The sequence below is a fragment of the Schistocerca serialis genome, chromosome 8 (genome assembly GCF_023864345.2).
Source record: "Schistocerca serialis cubense isolate TAMUIC-IGC-003099 chromosome 8, iqSchSeri2.2, whole genome shotgun sequence".
Taxonomy (NCBI): domain Eukaryota; kingdom Metazoa; phylum Arthropoda; class Insecta; order Orthoptera; family Acrididae; genus Schistocerca; species Schistocerca serialis.
This window is the reverse complement of record NC_064645.1, coordinates 597,971,363-597,982,099: the sequence shown is the minus strand read 5'-3', so window position 1 is coordinate 597,982,099 and position 10,737 is coordinate 597,971,363. Positions and strand designations below refer to the sequence as shown.

Below are 10,737 nucleotides of genomic sequence, written 5' to 3'. Positions count from 1 at the left end.
CTCAAATTGACATCTTGTTGCTGTCACAAAACTGAAAATAGTTGGTAGGACTGCACAGTTATCTTTTAATCACCCAGTGCGTGTTTGAGAATGTTGCCGAATCAACTATTCCATTTTTGCAAATCTTGCGTGTCATTGAGTAATAGTACGTCAAAATAACAAGAAAGACTTATTTCCGCGCCTGTTGGATGGATCGCCATAATTATCCCTGTAACACATCTACACTCAGCCGTCGCTTGAACATTGAACGGCACCAATCTCATATTATTGCAACATGTGGGATATCGACGGTATTCACTGCAATGACATGCAAATCTATGCTTCATCGTAATTTTCTTATATGTGCTCTTTCCACAAACGTGTTTCTTCAACGTTCAGTACTTCGATACTCGATGCTGTTGTCACACTAATATATTCAAGAATTCCTAATTTCCACCTGAGGCTTTATCACAAAGTATCAGTGACTGCTATCACATTTATGTTTCACAGCAAATTTCCTCTACTTCAGCACAATGTGCAAGTACTCTGTTTCTCTAATTTTTTTTTTAACTAGGTAATCCAGTTCATATTCGTATTGTCTGCCGTTAAAAACAATTCCCTACACGCCATTGGGCCTCTGGATCGCAGAACAACGAATAAAGCACATTCTGATTTATTTAGCGACATGCAGCCTGAACAACTAACATCCATCTGATCTGAACTTCTAACCATCTTCCGATCAATGTATCTCGATAATATCTTGACCGACCGTGATTCGTCACATGACATTTTTGTCGTCACCGTACACACAACAACATAACAGCATCTCAAACCAACAATGGCAAGAAGTTTGGTGGAAACTCCATTAAGTGATTCAACTTTTGAAAAGGCAACAAGATAATTCTACTCTTCCAACTGTAGCTAACAATTAATAATATAATTAACAATAATAATAATAATAATAATAATAATATATTCCAAACAAGACCTACGATACAAAGAAATGAAATTTTGCAGAAAATGGAAGTAACGCACATAAACTATTTCCATATTATCACTATGAAAGACGTGAGAAATACAAATAGTACGATGAATTTGATAATTACTATAATTCAAATAAAAACCTCCACAACAGCCAGTTGAAAGTAAGGCAAAGGTTGCTGTTTCGCACTATACACAACGCGAAGGTAAATTGTAGAAACGATGTAAGTTAAATTTTTCTCGCCGTTTGTCTTCTTTACAGCATTCCTTACTGAAATCTCACAGTAGACTCATGACACAAGATAAACACAACTAAGGCAATAATACTACACAGCTCCACTACGCATCATGATCGTCAACATACATTTCTCCAATGCATTATGGGAGTGAAATTCTGCTAATTTCTAACATGGCCGCCTTGTAAGTGTAGTTACGGCGCTTAAAGCTGTGTGTTTGTAAGTCGTCAATATTTTACAGTTCTGCGCTTTAATGTGCAGGAAAAAGTAACAGAAACCTTCTGTGAAATTAGCCATACGTTCTAAAATTGCATACATAGGGTTTTCAAGTACAATAAGAACCGGATAACAACAGTGATTTGTATTGGACGTATGGAAGGTTTATGAAAGATAAGGTTCGTGTAAGAAGTGTCGAAAGTCAAAAAGTGGTGTGTTCCTGAAGATGATCGCAAATATAAAGTTACGCTTGTGGCTGCCAACAAAGGATACGATGTACGTGTATTAATTTATGCCATTTACTTTGTTGATAAACCTCACTGAAGAATGTATTGACACATTTGTAACCAAACACTTTTCATGATAATCGGAACGAATAAACAGTTTATTGCGTAAAAGTTTGGTAATGCTCACAATCACTGAGGTTCAGTTATTTCAGGGAGTGCACAGAAGTTCGTACAATTTGAGTCAAGTTTATTTTTTGTTGTTTCTGCAGAAACGTTTGAGGAAAACACTGTCAACGTTGCTACTGATTAACATTGTGTCATATTTACACAGGTGATTTACCTAGGCAACATATTAGAAAGCAAGTTGAAGTTCTGATAGGCACTGTTTCGTCAACGTCAACAAATGCTTTTCTTTCAAGAATCGTCATGATGTATGGAGTGCGGGCTTATGTCGAATAAAAACATTAGCTATTTTTGCAGATATTTCGTTATCATGTAACACACAGTGTTGGAACAGTGTCCAGACTATATCATAAACATGCACTAGACCTATGTAAACAGGTTTTCACCCGCATTTGACCATGAATGTTAGTTTGATTATTCGGCTTGTGCACATAGCTGCAGCTACGCAGAGGTGTCACATATTTGAATTTGAAATATAGAGAAATGATCGGTGTTCGTACGGTTGTTTTTCCTTTACGAAAAAACTGTCGTTGCCTTTTGATACAGAAATCGATTATGTTTAATACGTGCATTAATCACCCCCGTCTTTTGTTTTTACAGGTCGTTGGTAATGATGATATAATCATCATGTACGAGCATCCCTCTGGTCTGCACAGATGCCATTTCCCAAACTTACACCGAAGAAGAAAAAATGGAAAGAAATTGGGAATAATATTTTTCTTGAAACTTAATCCATCTGATACAAAATTCCATATAGGTTCAGTTTCTCATTTTCCAAAAGGCTGAAAACTTTTGTTGTGACAAATAAACTACTGTTCTCAAAAAGTATAGAACTTACAGTCACTGCAGTTGTAATTTAATCTGTGATTCTGTTGATAGTCTTGTGCAAGAGCTGGTTTTATACCTAGTGCTGTGAAATATTTCTCTAATAAGAAAATTTTCTTTTCTGCAACACGTTTTTATCACAAGTGGTTTGATGTTTTCACATTGTTCAGGGCATACAGCAATAGAATGTTATGCAGTAATTTCTAGGTGTCTGTGTTTTTTTGTTTGTTGAAGAAATATTTTCCATTGATTTTGTTTTATTAATGAAGGTTTGGTGCTACAGAAGCAATGTTTATACACCTATGATGCTGTGAATTGGGATAAGGTCAATTACTCTTGATCACTGCGCCTATGTTCACAGTTAAGAAATTGCTCACAGGCTTAGATTGTCTGTGCTCCAATGTTGGTGAATACTTAATAACAGAGTATGTTACAAATATATTGTTTACAGTTTCTGTGTTATGCTCTGAGTTGTGTTGATTATTGTGTTAGATTTGATCAATACAGAACTGTTTTTGATTGTACCATGCATTGTAAGTATAGCTTGGTTCGTTTTTAAAGTGATGGTGTTATGTGGAAAACAAATCTGTTTTATGAAGAAGAATACTGTTGCCTAGTGATAGTGAAGAATTGTGCTGAAAGTTCCTTCAGTGAAGACACTGTGCTACAAGATTAGATGAAATTAACAGAAATGTATATAAAGAAAGAGCCAGGGTCTGAAGGGCCTGCAGTCCCTGGTGATGATCCTCAGAGCCGTGTGTGTTTTGTGTGTGGAAATGTTGGTCATCCAGAACATTTCTGGTTGCGATCAAAGCCTGGAGCACCTGGGGAAGCATATTTCCCATTTCTGGAATCCCATGAACCTCCTGCAGGCTACAGAGATCATGTAGTTGCACCTGATGGACTGCGAGCGTGTTGTTATTTGTGCTACTCATTGTTACTGCAGCAGTGGGAATGTCACGAAAGAGACGGCACTCCACATTCACGCCGTCTGTATTGGCTGAAACGTTGTGACAATGGACCATATACGGGTGCTGAAATGGCTGTGCAAGGAGAATATGCTGCACAGGTTCTTGGACTCAATTCTGATGCAACCTCTAGGTGAGAATTTGTACTTTTCTTGTTCATAGTAGTTTTAATATGTTTATAGATTGTTTTGTGTGACTTACTATAATTTTGAATATAACACATGAGATGCAGTCTCTAATGTGAGAATGCTGCCACCCTGTTTCATTGTGGTGACCATGATGTCCAGCATAGCTCAATATCTATATTAGGCTGGAAAGTGACAGTTTGAAAGGAAGTTGCAAAGTTGAAAAATCTTAATATAAATTGTGATGGTAACCTACTACACTGTCATTATGAAACATTGAAGCCTGCTTTATGATTGGTTCAGCTACTTCCAGTTTCTGACAGAGTTCATAACTGTCAGCATTTGCCCTAAATTTAATACACTTTTCTTTATACGTAATTAAAGATCACAAGGTAATCTCAGAAGCATGGTTTTATGTAATAGAGACATTTCAGGCAGGTATTTTGATCCAGATTGTGTTCATATGTCATACATCAGCTGTGAAAATATACTAGGGGAAGCCATACTGTGTCTTACAAGAAATGTGAGCATACGTATTGTCTCTGCTGTGTGGCCTACAGATAATTGTCTATTACCTTTTTCCATGTCTTCAATTTCTGTGCCAGCCCTAAGAATAGAAGCCTTCCATGTTCTTCAGGAATGTTTTGAGGTTCCCATACTGCATCTCATCCATGATTCTTCAGTATCTAATATGATAAGAAGTTGTAACATATGAAGACAAGGTGAACCAAAAGAACCAATCAATGAGCAGATAACTGTAACTCTTTCTTTCATTTTAGTTGTACATGGAGTAATTATATGAGGGGCATTAAAAAAGAAGTGAGCCTGAGGCATGATTACAGAAACCAGTACCTGTACATTACAAGTATTGACCCTGGCAGTTGAGACACTTGTCCCACTGTGACAAAAGGCAGTGAATGGGGGTCGACCGAAGCATCCGATCCCACCCGTCGGCTTTGATCTGTGATGTAAGGCAGTTGTGGTGTGTGGCGTCGCGACGGCACGGAATTTAGTTTGTGAGAGTGGCGTGTTTGTAGATGTTGTTTTGATGTGATGGTGGTGCTCTCTGGTGGTGTGTTAGGTGATGTTTTTGGTTTAGTTTGCGAGTGTGGCGTCGTGTGTGAATTTTGGTAAATTGCTTTTTTTATGTCATTGGTAGGTATGGATATGGCTGACAGGGTCAACAGTTTTCAGTTGCCGGCTATGGTGGGGGACAGAGCGTTGTCTCTAATAAAATTTCTTCAACTATTCAGATTGTTGGATGAAGTCGTGAAGTGTCCAATATGTGGCTGTGAATGTTGGTATTGGTATCGGGAGATGTTTTTGAGCTATATAGGTCAAAGGAAGTGTTATGGGATCGGGAGCTGCTGTTGAACTATATAGGTCAAGGGAAGTGTCCGATTCCGGATGATATTGTGTTTAGTGATATTTGGGGAGTTTTGTGACGTTGGTTTTGTATGGGGGTGGGTGTCTAAATTTGTTTATATTTATATAATAGAGGGAAACATTCCACGTGGGAAAAATATATCTAAAAACAAAGATGATGTAACTTACCAAACTTGGCATGTTGATAGACACACAAACAAACACACACACAAAATTCAAGCTTTCGCAACCCCAGGTTGCTTCGTCAGGAAAGAGGGAAAGACGAAAGGATGTGGGTTTTAAGGGAGAGGGTAAGGAGTCATTCCAATCCCGGGAGCGGAAAGACTTACCTTAGGGGGGAAAAAAGACAGGTATACACTCGCACACACACATATCCATCCGCGCATATACAGACACAAGCAGACATTTCCCGCACTTGTCCCGTTAGTGTCATTAGGCTTTTTGTGGAATGTGTGGGTGTTTGTTTTTCGATTTATTTTCATCCTCATAATGTGTACGTAACGACTTTATATGCGCCATATTGGAATCGTGGTTTATGGTCATTTCCGTTATATTTGTGACGTCATGGGTCAAAACAGACGGGCGGGATCGGATGCTTCCGTATTTCCGTGAATGGCTCTCTCATAAAATTCGCAGGGCTGTGATGTTAATCAGTTCCGCACATGCAGCTGGATGTCGTCATCCGAGGTGAATCGTTTGCCTCTCAGAGCCTTTTTAAGGGGGCCAAAAATGGCATAATCACAGGGAGAGAGGTGCGCACTGTGTGGAGGGTGGCCAAGAACCTCCCATTTTAATTGCTGCAGGAGTTCCACATCTGTGTTGGCTGTGTGAGGCTTTGCATTGTTGTGGAGCAGAATGTCACATGGGTGAGATTGCCTGGTCATTTTGGTTTGATTGCGTGGCGAAGGGTGGTCAAGGTTTGTGAGTAATACTGGGGATTCTCTGTTGTCCCGTGCTGCAGGAAGGGAATCAGGAGGGGGGGGGGGGGGGCACCTTAGTCAAAGAAGAACATCAGCATAACCTTTCCGATTCACCTCGGATGGCGAAGCCCAGCTGTACGTGCGGAACTGGTTAACATCGCAGCGCCAGGAATTTTATGAGACAGCCATTCACTGCCTTGTGTTACAGTGGGACAAGTGTCTCAACAGCCAGTGTCTCAACAGCCAGGGTGAGTACTTCTAACATACAGGTACTGGTTTCTGTAATTATGCCTCCAACTCGTTTCTTTTTGAACACCCCTTATAGTATTTTTAAAATTACTGTATCTTTTAATGATTTACCATTGTGCAGGTCTTATCAAACACCAAATGTGCAATGAGCTGCCAACACTGTAACTTTGCATTTGAGGTTTATTTTGGAAAGTTGCAGTATCACTAGAAGCAAGGAAAGTTTTTGCCTGGTTGAAAGCATCATTAGGAGTTGTATGCTATGTACTTGACTTACTTCCTTTGCCTGGTGTTACATGATGTTGTAGAGAACACATTTTTTTAGCTTGTGTCAGTTCAGCAAAAATTCGGAATGTGTTATATTTGAAAATATCTGCTACACACTAAATCATTTGCCACTCTATCGAATGATATTGCTTTCGCTACTTTGTGGTTGTCCTTGTTTAAGTTAAGGACGTGACAAGTTTTTCTCCCAACACATGTTTTTCAGATAAATTTTGGTAACTTAAGTGTGAGATGTGACATTTGTTTTGGATGGTGTTTTGACAATTGTTTTGAAGTAGCTAGTGAGGTAATGGCAAGTACATGCCATCTTTCATAATGTTGAGTTTAAGCTAACCACAACAAAAGGTCAAGCACCTAGAAGACATGGTCGACTCTCAGAGTGACTGTGTACACATATGCACCAGTGGTGGGTGTGTGAATGATTAAAGAGTTGCTATTCTCTGTGACAGGCTGGATGGCCACCAGATTACATTAGTAATGTTCAAGTTTAGTGTTGGCGTCAGGCCTGTTAAATTATATAAGGGTTCCATGAACAGTGTCAGATGTTGAGTCATCCCTGTGAAGGACACTCACGTGAGACAGTATTACCAACATGTGACAGGGTTTAAAAGTCTTCCCCCCTCCCTCCTTCCCCCCTCCCCTTCCCCCTCCCCCATTGTGGGTCTCCATTTGACTGTCTGGTCAAATAATATCTAGATTTGTGGGGCACTCAGGTGTGTCAGCGACCCAAAGTTGGACTTCGTGGGAACGTGTGTGCAGACATACTTGTCGTCAAGGTTCTGGTTGATGACCAAGGTTCTTTTTGACCACGAATGACCACCACATGGGAGGATGCCTGTGCACCAAGCACACTGTAACTCCTTCTCATCTGCACCTCTTGTCTGAGAACAAGTAATGGACTCCCTGCAACATTCTGTGTTATCCTGTGCCATTCGTCAGAGATTGACAGCAGCCAGAATATGGAGTTACTGTCTTGTGCATAGATTGCTGCTACCACCACAACACAGCAGCTGCATTGGTGTGCTGCCATGACTGGGAAGCAAGAGTTATTGCTGAAAAGGATTGCATTGTGTTCCAAGATGAATTACAGTTGTGCTTTGCCCTAGATGACTATGGTAGCAACATGAGGAGAGGCACAGCATCGTTATTTGTGGCATCATGGTTTGAGGAGACATCAGGTTTGCCGTCAGATTATGGCTTGTAGGGTTTGAGGGAATCCTAAGGACACCACAGTACATCATGGACTTCCTTGTTACCTCTTGTGGGCCAATATGTGATGCCACTTTTCTACAGGACAGTGCTCATCCAAGTATGACGTGCGTCTCTATGAACTATCTGCATAATGTTGTGATACTCCTGTTGCCAGCAAGATCTCCAGACATCCATGATAGAATGTGTGAGGCCAGTTCGGGTGTCAGTGCTGTCCTAGTGCCAGTATCCAAGATATTAAGGGCCAGTTACAACAGCTGTGGGCCAGTTGCCTCAGCTTTGTCACCCTTTCCAACCAAATTAGTGCAGGCATCCAGGCCACAGGGGGCGTCATCATACTGACGATTGGACACATACTACAAAGTTTTTTGTAAATGTGACTCAATTTTGTAATCACTGAAATAATACCACACACCCCCTCAACCCATGAAGTTTCATTCTGTTTCCTCCACACCTTCTGCTTGCTTCAGATTTTCTAGTCTGACTGTGTATTTATTAACCTTTTTCTTTAATGTGACATGATGCAAAGTATACATTAACTAAAAAGAATCTGTTTACTGCATCAACAACAAACTCAGACTATATTTGTGCTCTTGCCAGCTAAATGTAACCTACTGAAGTAGCAGAAAAAAACATTACTTTGGAAAGAGGGGATGGGAAGGGGGAGATCTGCTGCTTCCTGAGTTATGTTAAATAGTTTCTGCTTATCTCCCACTGATTTATAAGGGCACTGGTATTTGTAAAAGAAAATAGTAAATAGTCACCCACACCTGCAACAACAGTTGCATCCACAGTGCAGTAGTACCAAATGAAACCGAAACATCAAGTTGCACCTGACATTTGCAAACTCATGAGTTTGAAAAGAAATACAAACAGCCAGTTTTATCACCAATAATTGGTATCTTAAAAATATCCTCTCATTGCTTTTGTGAAACAGACATGTACAAGCTAAAAGCAGTAGTGCAAAAGTGTCGAAGCTTGCCTGGACTGGTTGTGTTCATAACTTTAGCCATCATTCTCTTCATTTGAAATCATCCTTCCACATTGACCTTTTTCTTGGTAACAGTGACTGCATTAACATTTTTACCTTTTATTTTGCAAAGCTATTGTAATTTGATGATTTTAACAGTATCACTCTTAAGAAATTGCTAAACTGTTCAACCTTATACATCACGAAAAAGTTCCCAATTGCCTTGTTAGGGCACTCACTTGTATGCTCACTCAGACTACCAAAAGTGGCGAAAAATATGTTACTCTCTGTCAGCTTTGGCCATCAACACCACTACCAGTGAGGCAGTTGTTTTTCATTAACATGTAACCACTATGGTGACTGTGACATACGTATTAACTAACAAGGTATTGGGGGGAGGGAGTCATGTTTGGGCGGCGATGCTCTTGGTATTGACACTTTGAAATCTGTTAAAACTTGAAATATCAAACTGAGTTGAGAGCTCTTGGCATGATATGCAAGGAATCATTTTCATAGACCTAATTGTATACATTTTCTTAGTGAAAAATGTGATAGCGTGCTGACCATTTACATGATTTCTTGTGTTTTATAAACAAGCATATGATGATTTGTTTTTGACTGCAGTTGTTATGTAGCAGTGACAAATAGATGCTTTGTTGATAGTGTCATTGGTCTCACACTCAATAGTACTACTAAACATTCAGAAATTTGTTTTGCAGTATAAGAAGTTGCCAAGCAGATATGATTTCAGTTTGTTACTTATATTATCCATCACTTGGTAGGGGGTCAAAGATTTTTATGGCTGAATATGTCATTATGTTCCATGACACACTAAGACTGGATAAAAGTTTAGATCAGAGCCAGTGGTGCACATAAGGGTTTCATGCAGGGTTGTGGGTAGGAGAGAGGGTGGATCAGCCTCTGATTCTGTGCAGCCAGTGGAAGAGCATTTGAAAGAATTTTGTCACATGCTCACGTCAGTATATCAGTATGAAATCCTAAAATATTTGGAAGAAACAGGAAAATATTTTGACAACCAAGATCATTAATTTAAGCTGTGCTATTAGATCACAGCCAAGCCACTACCTTGTAATTAGCAAAACATTCAGAGTAAACAAATATATGTGACAAGAAAAAATATTAATGTACTTTTTGCAAGTAAAATCATCATATCCCAACATAACCTAGATGTCAGGCTAAACTACAGATCAGTGTATGACCATAATCAAGTTTTTGGCTTTCACGTTCATTAGGTTCACCAACTCACTACCAGTCAGTCCCATTACAACCCAACCTAAACCTCAGTCTATGGTAAAGATCAGTCTGTATCCTGACTGTCACATTCCAATCTGCCTAAACAATGGGCTAAGCTACATATCAGTTTGTCACCAGAGCCAGCTTTTTCAGCTCGTAACATTTGTTGGCTTCACAATCTGACAACAAAACTGTCACATCCAACCTAACCACATCCTCGTAAATTGTGACATACTTGGAAAACTCAGTGAAACTAGCAATTATTTAAGCTGTGCTGTTAGATCCCAACCTAATTACAACATTGTTATTTGTTACATACTCATAAAAAATAGTCAAATATTTATACCAGCAGCAAAGAAGATAATGGTTTCTACCTCAGCACTAGAAATTAATTTCCTATTGTCTCTTTGGTTATGTGAAAGTGTCTTCCCATTGGCTGTGCGAAACTAAAGCATTGTCAATCTATGACCAGTAGAGGAACACCATTGTTACTGCCACTGGCCATGTTTCCAGGCTTTAGTCCCGAGGCTGAGTGTTGCCTAGTGTAAATCATTTCTTTTTCTAGTAGTATGTTTATGAATGTTACTGTTCTTTTCAAACTATGATCACTTATTGATACTAAATTACTGTGAGGCTGTTGTCGGTGTGCCCAGCAGTTTAAAGAGCTGTCTAGAGAGGGTTCCAGATAACACACATTATCCTTATTATGCATTCTGTACAACAAAGG

General features: G+C 39.5%; 1 protein-coding gene across 1 annotated transcript in view; it reads left to right on the top strand.

Moving 5' to 3' along the window:
• The first annotated feature begins 1,399 nt into the window (after positions 1 to 1,399).
• The window catches only part of LOC126416723 (protein piccolo), a 645,122-nt gene continuing 635,784 nt past the window's right edge, over positions 1,400 to 10,737 (top strand). The window contains exons 1-2 of the mRNA XM_050084537.1: positions 1,400 to 1,688; positions 2,423 to 3,748. Of these exons, the coding sequence (XP_049940494.1) occupies positions 3,324 to 3,748 (425 nt within the window). The 5' untranslated portion in view covers positions 1,400 to 1,688; positions 2,423 to 3,323. The remainder of the gene's footprint in view (positions 1,689 to 2,422; positions 3,749 to 10,737) is intronic.